Source organism: Lygodium microphyllum, chromosome 20, assembly GCF_053477565.2.
Source record: "Lygodium microphyllum isolate KBCC chromosome 20, Lygodium_microphyllum_v1.1.10, whole genome shotgun sequence".
In the NCBI taxonomy this organism is placed as follows: Eukaryota; Viridiplantae; Streptophyta; class Polypodiopsida; order Schizaeales; family Lygodiaceae; genus Lygodium; species Lygodium microphyllum.
The window spans coordinates 105,152,060-105,171,857 of record NC_141154.1 but is presented as its reverse complement, the minus strand read 5'-3'; the positions used below and the strand labels follow the sequence as shown (position 1 = coordinate 105,171,857).

Genomic DNA, 19,798 nt, shown 5'->3' with positions numbered 1-19,798 from the left:
CGTGTCTTGAGATGCCCTGCATGAAGGGATTGAAAGTGCATCATGAGATTGTGGTTCCTTGTTGAGACCTTGCACGTGAAGGCACTCATAGAAAATGGTTGTAAGTGGGAAAGTTGACTTAACCTTTGTGGAGTATAGACTCTCGAGACATTGCAGTCCAAGTTGCCAAATGATTCAGGTAGGCTCTCGAACGTTTTCCAGCCCACACCCTGCGCCAAGCTCCATCCATATATGATATCACGATTCACGAGAGATTGGTTGTTGGTTGTTGTATAGGGCCCCGCGGGCCGACGCCCATGTGAAGCCGCAAATATCAGTCAAACACTGACTTTTTAACTCAATATACGAATTCAGCCAATAAGAAGAAGACGCGCCTCTTGCGATGCTGACGACGTGGCAGCTTCCCGTTTGTCTGGATTTCCCCTAAAAAGGCTCCGTCCATCCCGTTTCCTCCTCTCTCGCGCTATTCGTATGCCACATCTCTCTCTCTGTCTCTCTCTCTCTCTCTCGTTTCCAAGCAATCGGACTCTTTCTGCAGGTAACTCTCTCTCTCTCTCTCTCTCTCTCTCTCAAAATGCAGGCATGTGGTTGATCTTATCACGTCCGCCGATTGCAGGACACACAGCAGACCTCGGTGCTTGCAGGCACTTCCTGGACAATCTCAGGGATCACGAGGCGCGAGTCTGCAGCAGCTATAATTATGGATGACGATCGATCCGGAGAAGGGAGGCCGCTGCAGTTTGACAGCCTGATCTTTGGTAGAGTGCCTTGTCTGAGATCTCTTGCTTTGCGCTAGAATTTGTTGTTGTAAACCCCCACCCCCCCCCCCGGCCCTTGCAAAACCCCTTTCTTGAATGTTCTTGAATGTACGACTTACATTGCTTCTTATTATGACGTTATTTGTAACAAAGATCTTGACGACACGTTATATCCCTTGAGCTCTGGCATCGCTGCAGCATGTCGCCAAAACATTATCGGTACTCGCTTCTTGCGTCTCCCCCTTCATATAGCTCCAATGGCATAAGTTCTTGGCAAACCACTGTCTCAACTCGTTTCTTCGCTTTCCCCTTTCAAGATTACATGGTGCAGAAATTAGGCGTTAATTCCGCAATCGCTCAGAACCTCTGCATGGAGCTTTACAAAAGCTATGGGACTACTATGGCTGGACTTGTGGTAAGTTTCCATGACTGTGGCTTTTTGAATCGTATGTGAGGGTCATCTAGCAGACATAACAGATGGTTGTCTTGTTAGCTGAGCAGGCAAGGGGCTACAGGTTTGACTTTGACGATTATCACAGGCAAGTAGAGAACCTGTACAAACATGCAGAGTCATAATGACATGGAAGAGGATGTTGAAAATGCTTATTGTGCTTTTAGTTTTCATGCTTCTTGAACAATTCAGACATCTTGCATGTCAAAAGGGAAATGGAATGCATTTTCGATCAGCTTTCCATGAGTGTAATAAGGCAATATTTAATAAGTGCTGACTTTCCGTTTTCTTTTCTTCCTGATTCAGATTTGTGCATGGGAGATTGCCATACCATGTTTTGCATGCAGATCATGTGCTGAAAAACTTGTTAATGAGTATGCCACAGAGGAAATTGGTAAGTGCAAGAGAGGGTTTGGCTTGTCTGGACAAGGGATTGTGTGGCTGATTCGGAATACTTCAATCACAAGACATAATCCAGTATCTGAACCCTAGATGGAGGGGAGTTAGTTTTAAGAATTGGACCAACATGGATTGTGTATGAAAATTGTTCTCCTCAGAAACAGCCCACAAGTTCTTCCATCCGGATAAATTCGAACCCTTGTAAGGGAATGTAATGAATCACTTATTACCATCACAGGAACTTAAAAGAAATTGTTGCCTATTTTTTCTAGGTTTTCACAAATGGGGATAAAGCTCATGCCTTCAAAGTGTTGAGCAGGCTCGGCCTAGAAGACTGCTTTGAGCACGTCATCTGCTTTGAAACATTAAATCAGAAAAGCAGCACTGCAAATCAGAAGCTAGTTATTTGCAAGCCTTCGTCAGAGGCTTTTCAACAAACCATAAGACTTGCTGGAGTTGACCCTAGCAGAACTGTAAGTGGTGATTTATTATTCTAGAAAACCTTCTCTTGATTCAAGAGAATATCAGTTATCTTAGGATCTCTGATCTATTGGCTTTGCAGCTGTTTTTTGATGATAGTCCTCGCAATATGAAAGGAGCAAAATCTGTTGGCTTACACACCGTTCTGGTTAGTGCTGCCTTCATTTTGACATTTATGCCAATGAATTCGTATTGCTGGCATGCATGCACGCACATCGCTTAGATTGAACTGTATTTTTAAGATAATCAGTGCTGAATATGTGGTATGAGTAATATGCATTCTGTTATTGCTGATTGTATGCAGGCAGTGCTTAGTGTTTTGTGCCAACGTCAAAAGAATTGTTGATTTTCCGAGTCCTTGGATCGACAGATTCGTTTCTAATAAACATCATGTCGTTTGTTCTCAGGTGGGGAGTTTTGCCAGGGTGGAAGGTGCTGACCATGCCATAGAGAGCATTCATAATATAAGGGAAGCTTTGCCTGAAATTTGGGAAGAACAAGATGTAATGTATTCGAGCAACACAGTTCCCATGAAAGGCATCACTGTAGCCGCATAGTTTCTGTGTTTGTCCCCCTTAATGTGTGGGAAAGATGAAACCTTGTGGTGGCATTTACATACATTTGACCTAGTCTTGCTTCAGGGGTAAGATGCATAGATGGTTGCATACCATTTGCTCACCCTGCTAGATGAAGCTTTTCTTCATGTAGGCCATATATTGTACCTAGTATACTGCAGCACTCTATGTTGAAACTGACTTGTTTTTCCATCCCCTGATTATGACATGTAGTGCATAGGCATAAAACAAAAACAGAACTATTTTTTTTCTATCGTTGTCATTCGTAACAAATGGTCGCAGAAGAGAGAGATTTATCCCCCCCACTCATGGCCAAAATGGAATAGAACAAAGTGAAAAGCGGGTAAGAGGGGAATAATGGACAATTTATTAAGCAACTAAACAAAAACAATTGTAGTTGATTCTTCAAGCCTAGACTAGATGATTTTTATTCGTGCCTTTAGCTTGTGGATGTATGCATCAACAAAAGTGGCCAAAGCAAGATCTTGATCCTTGATGTGCTGGGCACCTTTCAGAGTGGTAAAGTGAGAACTTGTTTTCCTTTAATTGACACTTGGTTCACCTTTTAAGTGGATTGTAAACAAGATCTTGATTCTTTATGTGTTGGGTACTTTTAGGACATCTTCATAGTGGTAGGATGTCTCTCTCTCTCTCTCTCTCTCTCTCTCTCTCTCTCTCTCTCTCTCTCTCTTTCCAAGGGTATACACACACCAAAGTAAAGTAGACATTTCCTTGTCAATGCAAAATTTTCTCCTCAAGTGATGATCTCTTTATGAATGTACATACACACCAAAAAGTAAAGTAGGCCTGTCCTTTTGAATGCAAAATTTTCTCCTGAAGTGACCACCACCTCTTTCATGTGACTAGAAAATAGTTAGTGTGCATTGATGTAAGTGCTTATAGCCTTTTCTTTTTGGTCTACCTTTGGAAGGCTAAAGTATTTTAGTGGATTGGTACCAAACTATTTTCAAAACATCATTATTAACATCTAATACATTTAATATTGGCTATGTTTTGTGATTGTTGTCATTCAATCAAATCTAATTAAGGACTTTTATCATCGTGAAACATATTGCCAAAGTGGCTAATCTTATGATCCATTTATCTATCTATCTATCAATGGCCAAGCTTGCAAAGTGCTCTATTAACGGACTTACCATTGTTCAAGATAACTATGAAGGAGATGGCAAGTTTCTATTTGTGTTAGATCATTCAAGGTCTTATGGGTGCATCTTTACTAGGGTATGTTAGCCCCTAGCTATTCCAACGTTTGAATGCCACTTTCATTCATGTTGTTTTATATATCAATGCTTGCTCCCACTTGTTCCATGTTGTTGTGTCAAAAGTAGTATTAATACAATTTGGAATATTTTCTTGTACACACACACACACACCCACACACACACAATTATAAAGATGGAAGGTAGATCCAATAGCCATTATGAAAAGTTAGAATAGAGCATGTAAATTAGGAAAAAGAGAATAGCGATTAAGTATACACAATGTAGAGAATTGGAAAAGGTTGTCAATGAAGGAAGCCTTGATGCACAAATAGCCCTTCTTAAAGTTAAGCTACATTTGAAAAAGGGGGAGACTAGTGATGCCCAACAATTGAACAAGTTTAATAGGACTTGGTGAAGGAAAGATTGACGAACCCCTCAAGGAAATGTTCAATCTCCTAAAGAAGAAATCAAACAAATTCCTCCATTGTGGATAAAAGAGGAGAAAGCCTTGATGCACAAATAGCCCTTCTTAAAGGCAAGCTACATCTGAAAAAGGGGGAGACTAGTGATGCCCAACAATTGAACAAGTTTAATAGGACTTGGTGTAGGAAAGATTGATGAACCCCTCCAGGAAATGTTCAATCTCCTCCTGGCATATTCCACAGTGGATTCCGTGAGACCATGGTGGATTTCGTGGAATATGCCTCCTGGCATCATCTAAAGAAGAAATCAAACAGATTCCTCCTTTGGGGATAAAAAAGGATGGCGTTAAGGCTACTAATTAACAATGGAATTTGGAAGTTGTGAGACTTTTATGCAAAACTCTTTAGCTCTCCCCCACAAGGAGCACAAAACTTTACATAGGGCTAGAATAGGTAAATGTAGGAAAGTTGTGGTGCCCTCACCTATTGTTGTCATTTTGGACTAGAACCTATTTAGCATGGCATACGTGATACAATAGACTTCCTAAAGAAAGTGAAAAGTTGTCTAGATGGGCTACCTAATGAATTCATAAGTGTACAAGGACACAATTATTCCCTCTCCACTTGAGGTCTATAAAGATTTTGTACACTATATGGGGCACTTGCCCATAGCATTAGTCCTTGAGCATTAAGCTCATCCATAAAAGATGGTAAGAGTATCCTTAGTGATTGGAGGCCTATTACTTGCCTTTCCTCGGCTTTCAAAATGTTTGCTACAATTGTAGCCAAGAGAATTTCAAGTTACTTAGATCAACGGATTATAAGGATTATAAGGTGACAAAAGGGTTTATCAAGGGAAGCTATATCCTAGCCTCCATCATAGCCCTAAAGATAGAAATGGAGCTTGACTAAACAAGGCTTTCGTTTTTTTAAAATAGGATCTAACAAAGCCTATAATGCTAGAATACTCCATACTTTCATCCCTAACTACTATGGCTTTTGATAGGAGATTCATAAGATTTGTACGAGTTCATGGCAGTGCATCCTCTAGGGTTTCCTAGTAAGAATATCTATAAGATTTGGTTGCCCTTGGATACTTTAATGTATACAATTGGATGGATGGTCCAAAAAAGTTGAAAATAAAAAATTAATCTCAAAGGTATCTCCCTTCTTGACTCAAATCAAAAAATGGTTATAAATTAGTTTGTAGATGATATTAATACCATTGATCACATTGATGAGTCCTTTGCTAGGTCTTTGGAACATCCCCTCTAAGAAGCTAACTACCTCAATATTACATTCAAAATATTTAGAAAGGGATTAGACAATGGAAATATGTGTGGAATATTGAGAATAGGTAGTGACTTCCTTAATCTATATCAAGGATAAAAATGGATTAACTCAACTTGGTAGACAAAATGAAGGACTAGAATCCTTCTACATGTAAGGGGGGCCATACATATGAGATCTCCTTTTCACCACATGGCCTTTGGGTGAGATATAAAAAACCTCTATACAGAGCCCAAAAGCTAACTAGGCAATGCCATTTGTATTAGATGTAAAAAAAGAAATTGGGGCTTTATCCCATCTATTTTAAAATGGTAAATATATTTTTCAATCATAGATGCTCATTTTTGATGTAATGAAGAAGTTTTATTCTTTTAGACAAAGTCATCAGGCATTATGATCCCTCTAAATTAATTGGAAAGAGTTCATTTTTCATGAATCCAATGGGTTGCACATTGTGTCTAAGATCGCTTAGAGCTAGCCACCTATGGTTCATCCATTTAAATATAGAGGAATTTAGCCACCGTTAATATTGATGAACACATGGGGTTAAATGAACTAATTTGGTGTCTCATCTTAGGTTTAAGAGCAATAGGTTGCCTAGAGCCAAAGGGACCAAAGTTGCCCATTTATAGGAAAGAGAGCAATAAAATCATCGTCCATTCTCACATCCCATGTGAAGTGAAAGTTGTTGCAATTTTGATAGATTAGGATTACCATCATCCTACCCTAAAGTTACTATAGAAGATACTGTTGTATCAAGGAATAGCTATACATACACTCACTAACAGTAAACATAGGTAGCTTTTATCCTTGGTTAGGCTTTGAGATTAAAAACCATGGCCCACACATACAGTTCTTTTGACCTTTTAATGTAATATATTGACATTCCCAAAAAAGAAATGTTTGCATCACCACTCAAGACTCTTCCTCTCCAACATCCTTCTCCAAACCTTGTGGCACCACGTTTGCCTAGCCCCCCTTCTTTCCTTGTTGTCTCCTTTTCAACCTCCTTTGATACCATTATGTTTTGCATGACTGCTTGGTTTTTCTCCTTTTGAGATTCTCTCTCTCTCTCTCTCTCTATTGTACATTTAGACGATAGTCATTCGGCCTACAAGCTATGGGGTGGTGGTTTAGAACACTTTCCCATGGCCCTTTATGAAACACACAAAATGGAAAAATAGCCAAGGTCTAGAAAATTTGGGCCGTAAGTTTTGTAGTTTTGCAAATATGCAAAGTTTGAATGGTGTGCTAGTCATTTCGAAAGTTAACAACTTAAAGACTCTTCCTCTCCAACATCCTTCTCCAAACCTTGTGGCACCACAATTGCCTAGCCCCCCTTCTTTCCTTGTTGTGTCCTTTTCAACCTCCTTTGATACCCTTATGTTTTACATGACTGCTTGATTTTTCTCCTTTTGAGATTCTCTCTCTCTCTCTCTCTCTCTCTCTCTCTCTCTCTCTCTCTCTCTCTCTCTCTCTCTCTCTCTCTCTCTCTCTCTCTCTCTCTCTCTCTCTCTCTCTCTATTGTACATTTAGACGATAGTCATTCGGCCTACAAGCTATGGGGTGGTGGTTTAGAACACTTTCCCATGGCCCTTTATGAGACACACAAAAGGTAAAAATAGCCAATGTCTAGAAAATTTGGGCTGTAAGTTTTGTAGTTTTGCAAATATGCAAAGTTTGAATGGTGTGCTAGTTGTTTCAAAAGTTAACAACTTAAAGACTCTTCCGCTCCAACATCCTTCTCCAAACCTTGTGGCACCACGTTTGCCTAGCCCCCCTTCTTTCCTTGTTGTCTCCTTTTCAACCTCCTTTGATACCCTTATGTTTTGCATGACTGCTTGGTTTTTCTCCTTTTGAGATTCTCTCTCTCTCTCTCTCTCTCTCTCTCTCTCTCTCTCTCTCTCTCTCTCTCTCTCTCTCTCTCTTTATTGTACATTTAGACGATAGTCATTCGGCCTACCAGCTATGGGGTGGTGGTTTAGAACACTTTCCCATGGCCCTTTATGAAACACACAAAAGGGAAAAATAGCCAAGGTCTAGAAAATTTGGGCTGTAAGTTTTGTAGTTTTGCAAATATGCAAAGTTTGAATGGTGTGCTAGTCATTTCGAAAGTTAACAACTTAAAGACTCTTCCTCTCCAACATCCTTCTCCAAACCTTGTGGCACCACGTTTGCCTAGCCCCCCTTCTTTCCTTGTTGTCTCCTTTTCAACCTACTTTGATACCCTTATGTTTTGCATGACTGCTTGGTTTTTCTCCTTTTGAGATTCTCTCTCTCTCTCTCTCTCTCTCTCTCTCTCTCTCTCTCTCTCTCTCTCTCTCTCTCTCTCTCTCTCTCTCTCTCTCTCTCTCTCTCTCTCTCTCTCTCTCTCTCGTACATTTAGATGATAGTCATTCTGCCTACAAGCTATGGGGTGGTGGTTTAGAACACTTTCCCATGGCCCTTTATGAAACAGACAAAAGGGAAAAATAGCCAAGGTCTAGAAAATTTGGGCTGTAAGTTTTGTAGTTTTGCAAATATGCAAAGTTTGAATGGTGTGCTAGTCGTTTCGAAAGTTAACAACTTAAAGACTCTTCCTCTCCAACAACCTTCTCCAAACCTTGTGGCACCACATTTGCCTAGCCCCCCTTCTTCCCTTGTTGTCTCCTTTGATACCCTTATGTTTTGCATGACTGCTTGGTTTTTCTTCTTTTGAGATTCTCTCTCTCTCTCTCTCTCTCTCTCTCTCTCTCTCTCTCTCTCTCTCTCTCTCTCTCTCTCTCTCTCTCTCTCTCTCTCTCTCTCTCTCTCTCTCTCTCTCTCTCTCTCTCTATTGTACATTTAGATGATAGTCATTCGAGCTACAAGCTATGGGGTGGTGGTTTAGAACACTTTTCCATGGCCCTTTATGAAATACACAAAATGGAAAAATAGACAAGGTCTAGAAAATTTGGGATGTAAGTTTTGTAGTTTTGCAAATATGCAAAGTCTGAATGGTGTGCTAGTTGTTTTGAAGCCCCGCACCCCCGCACCCCCCCCTCCCCGCCCCCCGCCCCCCGCCCCCCGCACCCACCCACCCACACACACACACACATTTGATTACAAGGCACATTGAATTTCTAGCTAATAAAACCATACACATTGATATTACAAGGCTACATTAAAAGTAGGTTTGACCTTAGACATCCATTTTTTGATTGTATCGAAAAGCTATGGGTAGCTTTGCTATGAGCATTATTCATCTTTTGTAAATGTGACATGGGAAGTCGACTACTTGTTAGGAGTTTGATGTCATAGGAGAATAACATTACTTGTCTGGGAGAACCATGACTTTGCTTACCTATGCCATGTTGGTGGAAAGACTTGAACATGATTGGGATTCCTAATAAGAACATGGCATTGAGATACCTAGACATGTGTCTCAAGGGAAACATGGCTATTCAAGGAACATAGGGACTCATGAGTGACTTTTTAGGTCCAATCATGGGAGTGGTGCAATGGATTGGTATCTCTCTCAATAAAGAAGTTTGAATGTAGTGTGGCAAGCCTAAAACTGGCAAAATAATAGTAAACTATTGGCTACTACTCCAAGAAGATAAGTATGAAGGGAGTGAGCCCTGAAGTGGAAGCACGGAGCTGAAGGGAGAGCTATGGTGGAAAGAGCAAGAGTAAGAGAGAGAGACACACACAATGTGGGAACTCCAATTGTCACAATGTGTGATCGGTCTTGCGAGTATGCAGATAATATCAATGTAACTAGTATATGGGTGGCTAGGCACATGCACCTTTACCCCCAACAACCTCCAACTTAAAGGTGAATATGTCCCTAGCGACAAAGTATATAAGTACAATAGGATGAGGAGAGAGCAAGAAAAGAGTGACAAAGTACAAATGTACAGAAGTACAATAGGATGAGGAAAGACGTCATCTCATCCAATGCCTATCAACTTCCTAAGGAAGGCAAAGTGCTCTCCTGAGAGACTTTTAGTAAGCAGATCTGCAGGATTTTGGTCAGTTGAGATCTTGACAAGCTCAATGGACTTGTCCTCAATGACCTCTCGAATAAAGTGGTAAGGCACCTGAATATGCTTTGTCTTCACATGGAAGACTAGATTCTTGGCCAAGTGAATGGCACTCATAGAATTTGAATGTAGTGTAGGGACCTCATCATCAGTAATGCCAAGGTGGCCTAACCAAAGAGCCTCCTTGCAAGCCTTAGTGGTTGCAACATACTATGCCTCTGTAGTAGAGAGGGTTGTGCATTTCTGCATCGTTGACATTGAAGAAAGAGGACCTCTAGTAAAGGTGAAGACATAGCCAAAGGTGGACTTCCTACAGTCTGTATGTCCTACATAATCAGAGTTAGTGTGTCCTACAACTCCTATATCTTGGTCACCATAACATATGCACATAGCTATTGTGCTCTTTAGGTACCTCATGATACCCTTGATGGGATCCCAATGCCATTTGCCAGGTGTAGCCATATTGTATGCCACAACTCCCACTGCAAATGCTATGCCAAAATGAGTGGCTATCATAGCATACATCAAACTACCCACTGTGGATGCATAAGGGATCTTGGCCATCTCGGCTTTCTGCTCATCAAACTGTGGACAATCAGCCTAACTAACATTCACGTGAGAAGGTAAAAGACAATCAATAGGTTTAACATCCTGTAGATGAAATTGCTCAAGGACCTTCTAGATGTACTTCTGTGACAAGTAGATGATCCCTTAGAGCGATTATGTGTAATGCACATTCCAAGAATATGCGAGGCATGTCCCATGTCCTTCATCAAAGCTCTTCTTGAGCTAACCTCTCAAGGTATCCAACTCATCATGAGCACTCCTAGTAATCAACATATCATCCACATAGAAGATAAAAAACATAAGGCCACCATCACGAGCCTTCTTTTGTATAAATACGAATCCATATCACGAGCCTTCTTTTGTATAAAGGCATCAAACTTGTGATACCGTTCCCTGGTGCCTACTTAAGGCCATAAAGACTCTTTCGCAATTTGCAGACTAGGTGTTTCTTGCCAAGGTTCGCAAAACCCTTAGGCTGATCCATGTAAATCTCATTATGCAAGTCTCCATGAAGAAAAGCCATCTTGACATCCATCTAATAAAGATCCAAGTCAAGTTGAGCAACCAAAGCTAGTACCAAGCTAGTCATCAATCAAAGCTAGTTATCTTCACAATAGGAGAGAAGACTTCATCAAAGTTCACTCTATGTTCTTGCTTGAAGCCCTTAGCAATCAATCTGGCCTTGAATGCTGGCTTGGGGCATCCAGGGATACTTTTCAACTTGTACACCCACTTACATGGCAAAGCACGCTTGCCACTAGTAGGCAAAGGAACCAAATCCCATGTATGATTTTTTTGCAATGAGTCATATTCTGATTGCATGGCCCTCTCCCAAGAGTAACTATCACCTCTCTAGATGGCCTCATCATAAGTAAGAGGCTCCCTAGCATCTGTTACCCTAACATAATCCATAGAGGGCTCAAACCATGCAGACTGTCATCTATCTCTAGAATATCTCCTCGAGAAAGGTTGTGGGGCGACTTGTACATTTTGTGGAGCATCAAGGACTTGGGCCATTGGAGCATTAGCCATTGATGTAGGTTGTTTAACTGGCTATACAGTAGTAGGAGGTTCCTTCTAAAATATTACCTTGTATATCTCAATGACATGCTTAGGTAGCTTATGCATTTTCTTGTCATGGAAAATAACCTTTCAAACCTGCGGATCCCATACGCGATAGCCCATTTCACCTACATCCCCACAACCAAGAAATATGCATTGCTTGTCCTTGGGAACATGGCAGAAAGCCTCACAATCAAAGATGCATAGATGAGTATATAAGGGAGATTTTTCAGACTATACCTCCTCGACAACTTGATAGTCAAGAGTAGTAGATGGGGATCAATTAATCAAGTGTGCAACAGTAGTAACTATCTCAGTCCAAAAATGATGTGGTAAGCTTGCCTAGCTAAGCATATTGTGAACTCACTCTTGAATTGTCCTATTCATGCGCTCATCCATACCATTTTGGAGTGGGGTGTACATGGCAATCAATTGACGCTTAATACCCCTCTCGTCATACAATTGCTCAAAGGCTTTAGAGACATACGTATCCCCATTATATGACCTTAGGTATTTTAGCCTATAACTAGACTGGTTCTCAACCAAAGCAAGCCAATACTGAAATGTAGCCAAGAATAGATGCAAGGCCAACTATAAGATGCACATCCAAATTATAGGCTCCATCTCCCTCCCCTACTTATAGGCTTGCTTAATGAATTTGAAATTTGATTTTTAAAAATATCCAAAGAAAAGTTTAATGCATATAGAAAAAAGAAATATTCTTTATATAAAAGTACCAAGGCATACCTTGGATGTAGAGATCCTTTAATCAATTTCTGACCTTACTTTTTTCGAGAATAATCTTTGAAAGGTACTTTTACTAGCTCCACACTGATTTGCAAAAACTTGAATGCTTCCTTTTGTTTCTGCCTTTAAATGCACAATGCACAATTCCAAGCATAAATTAGATACAACAATTCACATAGCATTTAACTCAAAGCTAGCTAAAGTTCTTGCATAGCTTGTCATAATTAGTATCAAATGTTTGAACACATGTAAGAAGATATATACTCTGCATACTAGCACCACAACATGCATTTATGCTTAACTTGGATATGGAGATCCTTTAAGCAATGGATGTGCACTTACACTCAATGAAATGTATGCCCACCAACTTTATATTGATTGCAAAAACCTAAATGCTCTTTCTAACTTTACCTTTCTATCCACACTACACAATACACTTAACTTAAATCAAATTTAGATTCAATAAAAAGCTTTGCACATTGTTTGTTATTGATAAAAAGCAAAATAGATGAAAGTCAAATTGTGATTGCACAGCCACATTACTAACCTCTACTTCAAGAAATGGCACTTCATGCTAAAATCATATATTTTCTCCTCCTTTTCTCTTGGCATCGCAATCTCTTGGATGGCAACTCCTTCATCGGAAAGAATGGCTGCAAGGTTTCTAGCTTGTCATTAGACATACTACCATCCATATCCGTCTGAGAGAGGACAAGAAGGATGTTGAAGTAGTACAGGATTGGAAATTGAATGATGAGTGCTTGGCCTTCATGTTGTAGGGGTAATTAAGCTTCAACTCTGGTTGAGTCATCATTTGCAGAGGAGGTTGTAGCTACAATAATCCAATTAATTTTACATTGACTACAAAAAACCAATTAAATCTGCAGAGCTACTAAACTCACTACCATTCTCTCAGCTTGAATGGTGGGCTTCATTCTAGCTAGAACAATTGGGAGAGAGAGAGAGAGAGAGAGAGAGAGAGAGAGAGAGAGAGAGAGAGAGAGAGCGATTTTGATTCAAATAGTCCCAAGCCATGTCCTGCCCTTTTGTGGGTGGCCTAGCATAGAGCACTGATGAGGAGTCCCTCCCCTATGCAAGGCCTTCCAGGCACACGATGAGGTTATTGACTGCCCTGCCATTACAGACCATGAGACAATCGGTTGAAGGGGCTTTAGCTGTGCCACCTTCCTTGAGGATGCTCGGGAAAACCTTGCACGACAAAAAATGAATAGTCAATTCTTTGATGGGCATTTGATTAGGGTGGACTGTGTGATGTCCCCCCCTCCCCCCCCCCCCCCCCCCCCCCCCCCCACCAGACACTTTGTTGGTGCCATCGAAAGATTGGGGCTCCATCACATCTCCTCTGATTGCTTTAGTTCCTCAGAATGCAAGCATGGCATATAGCTTCTCCCATGCCAGGTGCAACACCACTAAACCCTAGGAGTGATCTACTAGACTTAAACTCACTTGCATCTAGTAACACTGCACTTGGGTGTAGTTTTTCAAATATTGGCTCTTTCACATCACCTCATAGTGCCAATAGCATAAATCCACTTATAACATTATATTCTAGTACCCCTTCATATGCATCCAACAATAGTGCACATTCAAGCACATGTTTTTTTAATATTGGGACTGAGTAGTAGTTCCATTTGGACATGTTGCAGTGTAGACCTCCCTGGATACATCCGAGTATGATGTTTGATTACGAGTTTGGGCACCACATGTCACATTATGCTAAGTTCACCTAAAATATGAAATTTGGCATTGGTGTCCCTAGGCCAAAATGTCTTGATTTCAAGTTTGAGTTTCCAAAATTTGGAAAATCGAAGTTCTAGGGCAAGCATATCATGAGCATTAGTGTTGCTCCTTATTTATATGGCGACATAACAATGGCAGAGCATCTCAATTGCTTGACATGTTTGGATGTTTAGAGGCTCAAGGATTTGATATGATGTCATTGTCACTGAGCTACAATGTTATAATCTTTATTTGTAAGACTATTAGTAATAGCATAGTGTCATTTTGTTGGTTCTAGTTAATGTGGGAAAGGACAGCTCGGGTTACTAAGGCTTTTTTAAATAAAGAGTGTGTGTTGGTGTGTGTCCATGTGCACATGTATTATCGATAGGGCAAGGGAGACTATGGCTTTGGCATATTTACAATTTTATATCGACTAAGATAATGACAAATCTTAACAATGGTTCTTCACATAAAGAAATTTCCTTGCAAGAGGAGAATGCCCTAGTCGACCCATGGAGCTCTCGAAGTGGTTCAAAAATTGAGAACTCTTAAGGTCCCAATCAAGATCATTAGGATGTGAGGGACATTTAAAACTTCAAAGGTCCCAACCTGGATCATTAGGATGTGAGGTACATGGTATCTATTGCAAATCTTGAGATGGAAGATTATATAGACCTATGAGACAACAACAATATGTTGGTGCACCAAATCCAAGATGGAATACTAGTGAGGCAAGTCAAATGTATATTGAAGGTGGAAGCAATATCTAAAATGCTACATCAAACTTCACAAGGAATAGAAGGGATTTCACCTAGAGAAGTAAACCCCCTTGGGTCATCTAGCAAAGCTGGCTTATCATAAGAAGTTGCGGTCATATTATGACAAGGATTATTGTGATGCTATTCAAAGCTATTGTAGTGATTCTCAAGGCGTCAATCCATGTGACATTTCAAGTAAACTAACTAGGAATCTTGTCTAAGAATTTTATGAGCTAAAATCATTAGAATCTTGTTGCAATATATCAATATATTTGTCTTGAACATACTAATTAAAAGAAACCTCCCCATGTGCGATACCCCATGTATACAAATACCTACATATTAGAAATATATATATATAATTCACATGCCCTAAATGGTACAAACATGTATAGAAGCATGGTTTTTTCTAAAAGATATGACATGATTACTTTATAGCAAACTAATGTGTGTTTAGTAGATTAAAATTCATTTTTATATAGAAAATTCATGATCATAATATATATAAAAAATTTATTACTATATAGCACATTCTCTGACCCTTACTGCCACAACTAGAGCAGACACCTAAAAAATGTACATATATACAACAATTTACTTTTATTCAATCCTTTTAGATTAAAAGTTTTCAATCCAAAATAATATCAAGAATGTTATTACTATATAGCAAGTTATCAACAACGGGTTTTAAGCTTGAATAAAAACGATTGAAAATTTTAATCCAAAGGGATATCCCCCCCTCTCCCTATATCCTTGATCTTATAACCCAACATTCATCAATACTTTTGAAAAAAACCCCTCCCTTGCACTTTCATAATTCCATAAGTTGCATGTGGTGACTCCCCTAGGTTATTAGAGCTATTTATAGGGAAATGGAGCAAGATCTTGTTAGAGGTATCCCACTTTTCTAATGAAGTCTTTGCATGTCAAATGCTCACGAACCATAATTACAAAAGTAGATAAGGACTCCATGCTGTAGCTCCCTTCAATTTTATGAAGATTTTTTTGGCCTATAGTCCAAAGATTAGTTAGAGCTATGTTCCTCTCATGGGAGTCTTTTCTTGATTGATGATGAGATTGGGCTTTAGTATACTAAATTTGGGTACTATTTGTTGAAGTACCATGAATGCCCTATTGGAATGGAGTTACTAATTCATAAAGATTCAATTGGCTCTTTGATATAATCAAAGGTAAGATTTAGTTTTGGGAGGGCCTAACTTCGGATTGTTGTTGTTCACATTATTGAGTCATCATAAAGACTATTTATTGTGTGTTTTTTCATTTTCCTAAATATCGTAGGAAGAGTATTCAAACTCTTTTCAAAGTATATGTATGGTGTTATACACATACCCAAAAAACAATGGTTTTTGAAAAGGAAGGGAGAGAGAAATGAGGGTGGAAGGGGGAGGGAGGGAGGGAAGGAGAGAAATAAAGATAGGGAGGGGGAGAGAGAAAAAGAAAAAGATAGAGGGAGAGGGAGAGAGAAAAATAAAGAAAATAGAAGAAAATAGAGAGAGAGAACACACACACATGCACACATAGAGGGAGAGGTAAAAGAAAAGTAGAGAAAACAAAGAGAGAGAGAGAGAGAGAGAGAGAGAGAGAGAGAGAGAGAGAGAGAGAGAGAGAGAGAGAGAGAGAGAGAGAGAGAGAGAGAGAGAGAGAGAGAGAGAGAGAGAGAGAGAGAGAGAGAGAGAGAGAGTGTGTGTGTGTGTGTGTGAGTGGCAAGTGAAGATGGCTTGAGACCTTGATACGGGGCTACAAGAAGAAATCATACTAAGGTGGAATCGGGAGATTTCCTCTGGATCCGAAGAAGCCACAGAGAGCAGGTGGTACCATACTTGAAGCTGATGAGAGCTAAAAGAGTCCAAGAGTTGAAAAATGGAGCGACGCTGACCAAAAAAGAACTAAGGAGCCAAGGAAAGAAGAAACATGTCAAAAAAGATAAAGAATTTTGGCCAGATAAAGACGATGAAGAAGAAAAGGGAGAGGATGAGCTCATCTTGAGAATACCTCTACACCGACTACCCCTATCCCAAATAATGCCAACATGAAGGAGTCCAAGAAGAGGAAGAAATGATGGAGTATTATGTGAAGGGAGAAGAATGGAGAATGGATGTGTGTTCAAAGGTAGAATGTATTTATTTGGAGTTAGGATACAAGAAAGAAGACAAAGATATGTGGATATGCTAGAAGGATGGACCCTTATACCACAAGTTGTAGCTCAAGAAATGGAGTTTGAGAAGGGGGAGGACGGGCTTGATTCGTTTGATCTTGAAACACCTCCATCCATTGAGATTGAGGGTGAGATCAGGTTGATGCCCTCTTGTGAGGCACGGGATCCTTTGATGAAGGGTGAGGCCAAGAAAAAAGAGATGGAAGATGACTTAGACGTAGGTAAAAGCAAGCAGAAAGAAGTAGAGTTCAGAGACACTACTACTCCCTATATACGTGCTTTTGGCTCCAATGCCATGGTATAACTCTTACAAATGTCCAAATGCTTCCCAAAAAGACTTGAATAAGTTTGGAATAAGCTAGAGTGAGTAGAAGATCAATGGGACTTATTCATACCTTAGGGTCGTGACCGCAATGAAAGCTTGAAGTGAAGCTCTTCTTCTTAGGCCTAAGCAAGTGATAAAAAAGCTCATTGAGTAATACTTTTTTGAATTGATTATATCTATATTTTGCAATTGCAAGCTCTTCTTCTTCTCGGGCTAAGAAAATGATGAAAAAGCTCCTTGTGTAATACCTTTTTGAATTGATTATACCTAGCTTTTGCAATCACAAGCTCTTTTTCTTCTTGGGCCTAAGCAAGTGATGAAAACGCTCCTTGCGTAATACCTTTTCGAATTGATTATATCTAGCATTTGCAATAAGAGGATTTGTTTTGTTTTTAGAAAATTTGATGCACAATTTTTAGACATTAGGTGTACGTGACATTGGTAAATGAATTATACAAGAATATTTAGTGCATAAAGCTAGAAGGGTGGTAGGTCTACATGCCTTGCCACCTAATTTTTTTCCTCTTTGTAATTTTCACTATTTGCATAAAAAATTTACTCTACAACTATTACTATTAGGATCTCTATTAGCGTCACTATTAGCATTGCTATCCTAATTAGGAATGCAAATAGTGACACTATTAGAGATGTTAATAGCGACGCTAATAGTGATGAATTTATCGTGTCGCTAATAGCGACATGAATAGCAATGACGAGGGCAATTCTTTCCATGAATAATTTCATCGCTATTGGGTCTATATGTTGTAGTGATAGACACATGAGAATAAAATCTTGAACAAAACACAATAAAATAGACACATTTGAATCTTTATTACTCAACCACTTTCACATTTTCAATTACTCAAGCTCTAGACATAGCCCCATTTGATTTTACAATAGGTATGCCCAAACTATGCACTATGGAAACGAAAGATAATAATGCTTCTGCACTAATCCTTTTTAGAGGATCTATATTTAAACATTTTTCAATAGAATCCTTGAGCTTCTTTACAAAATCAGGATTTATATTGGGGCTAGGAGATAGATAATATAAAAGTCACTTGATTACATGGGCTACATTGCACATTTCTTGGTGCTTATTGTAAGGGAGTTTGGGGGGATTGGTAGAGATGTCTTGGACCTTCATATCAATAGTTTGTGCTCCAATATCTTGTGGTAGTTAGGTTTAGATTAGGGGACTTCAAAAAACTATTTGTTGTTGGAAACATTGTCACACAACCCTAATAATATGCTATTTCAACATATACATTGCCATGAACACTAAAATGCAATTAAATATTTCTTGGATATAAGTTATGCAAAATTTACTACTATGTACTCTCCACAACAAGCCATCGATTATCCCCTAAACATTTGCATGCACTAGCTAAAGGTTGCCTATTGTAACTAAAAATCTTTTGTTGTTGGTTTACTTGCATCTCCTTTTAGGAAATTGAGCCACTAAATTAGATGACCCCCATTCTAACATTTGAATACAAGTAATGGTCTTTCAACACTATGAACCAAACCAAGGCAGGTAATAAATGCCTAAATGCTTATATGGAATGCTAGCTGCTTCTCTTAGTGCTGCCATTTTTGTGGTTTGATTTCACAAACAAAAGCAAATGACCCCTCTTCCAAATGTGGCTCGATGAAAAAATGACATTGGAGGGCTGCAAGATGTGCAATATGGGAGCATCATGAGAGACAAGATCTACTTGGGGCTCTTAATGCTCAAACTTGCACCTACATTTGCTTCATCTTTGTTCCTTTGCTCTAGTATTCTTGGGCATTTGCACGTTGTGCTCTTTACTTGTTCTTTGGCTCTGTGTATTGCGAGAGTTGATCCACTAATTGCATCCTTTATTGGAATTGTGGTTGATATAAGAAGGTTGGGGAAAATGCCTTTGTGACCACTTTGATTTTACCCATAATCCGTCTAATCTCCAAGTTCAATTCCTTAGATGTGATATGTCAAATTGCTAGGTTGAAAAATTATCATGAAGATACTCACAGGTGCCCTTGTCATCACTATCAAAACGTTGTGAAGTTGGTTCTCGTTGTAATTGTATAGACATTGGCAAAAAAATTCACTTATGCATTTTCTATGTGGCTTGGAATGGGTAGTCTCGCTACTTGGCATCTCTAGAAAAATCAAAATGAAACTTAGTAACATTGAATATGCATATACATGCATAAAAGTTTTGGTGACCTCAAAATGCACATTATGTTTTTATTAAACATGAAAATGCATAAACAAGCATTTGTAGAATGAGCTATATGCCTAAGTGCAAGACTCAAATCACATAAAAACAAGGAAGATTTTTGATAAGTTGTATTTTGTATGTGAGTACAAGCCTCTAACACAATACATACAAGGAACCCTAAAATGTTATTATGTCTTTGGAGTGTGAGGCCAGCCTCTAACACACATAGCATCATACTATTCTAATCTTGGTGCAATTTCATTTCAGAGTGAGAGGCAAGCTTCAACACACACAAGGATGGAGATATGAATGGATTTACTAGTAAGAATTAAGGGAAATCTTACACTTATATGAATGGATTTACTAGTAAGAATTAAGGGAAATCTTACACTTATTTTATGGATGTGAGTAATAGCCTCTAACTTAGCACAAGTACAAGCACCACATCTTGATTTTTTCCCATTGAGTATGAGGCAAGTCTCAACACTCGATGTGACAAAGTTATTGCCTAGTCATACTATCTAGGAACGTGTGTAAATCTCAAGCACTACCAATAGCAATAACTAAGCATATCACTTGTATTGTGAGTGAGTACTAGCCTCTAGTACATC

General features: G+C 39.3%; 2 protein-coding genes across 2 annotated transcripts; both read left to right on the top strand.

Moving 5' to 3' along the window:
• The first annotated feature begins 382 nt into the window (after positions 1-382).
• LOC148019211 (uncharacterized protein C24B11.05-like) lies at positions 383-2,965 on the top strand. The gene is made up of 9 exons (XM_087660759.1): positions 383-538; positions 617-758; positions 912-977; positions 1,076-1,173; positions 1,260-1,297; positions 1,516-1,603; positions 1,881-2,081; positions 2,171-2,236; positions 2,496-2,965. Exons 2-9 carry the CDS (start codon positions 701-703, stop codon positions 2,643-2,645), a joined length of 765 nt encoding a protein of 254 aa, XP_087516885.1. The 5' UTR covers positions 383-538; positions 617-700; the 3' UTR covers positions 2,646-2,965.
• Positions 2,966-13,287: 10,322 nt separating this feature from the next.
• LOC148019210 (uncharacterized) lies at positions 13,288-13,729 on the top strand (the record flags this gene model as incomplete). The annotated part of the gene is made up of 2 exons (XM_087701319.1): positions 13,288-13,374; positions 13,646-13,729. Coding segments are annotated over 2 exons (171 nt in total), but the record flags the coding sequence as incomplete, so codon positions are not given.
• Between the last annotated feature and the right edge of the window lie 6,069 nt (positions 13,730-19,798).

What these genes read in the sequence shown, in the direction of transcription:
- LOC148019211 (XM_087660759.1), top strand. Translation starts at nt 701, where the DNA reads ATGGATGACGATCGATCCGGAGAAGGGAGGCCGCTGCAGTTTGACAGC. An exon ending in GTTTGACAGCCTGATCTTTG is followed by an intron (nt 759 to 911) that starts GTAGAGTGCCTT and finishes TTTGTAACAAAG; the next exon opens with ATCTTGACGACACGTTATAT. An exon ending in GTATGCCACAGAGGAAATTG is followed by an intron (nt 1,604 to 1,880) that starts GTAAGTGCAAGA and finishes TATTTTTTCTAG; the next exon opens with GTTTTCACAAATGGGGATAA.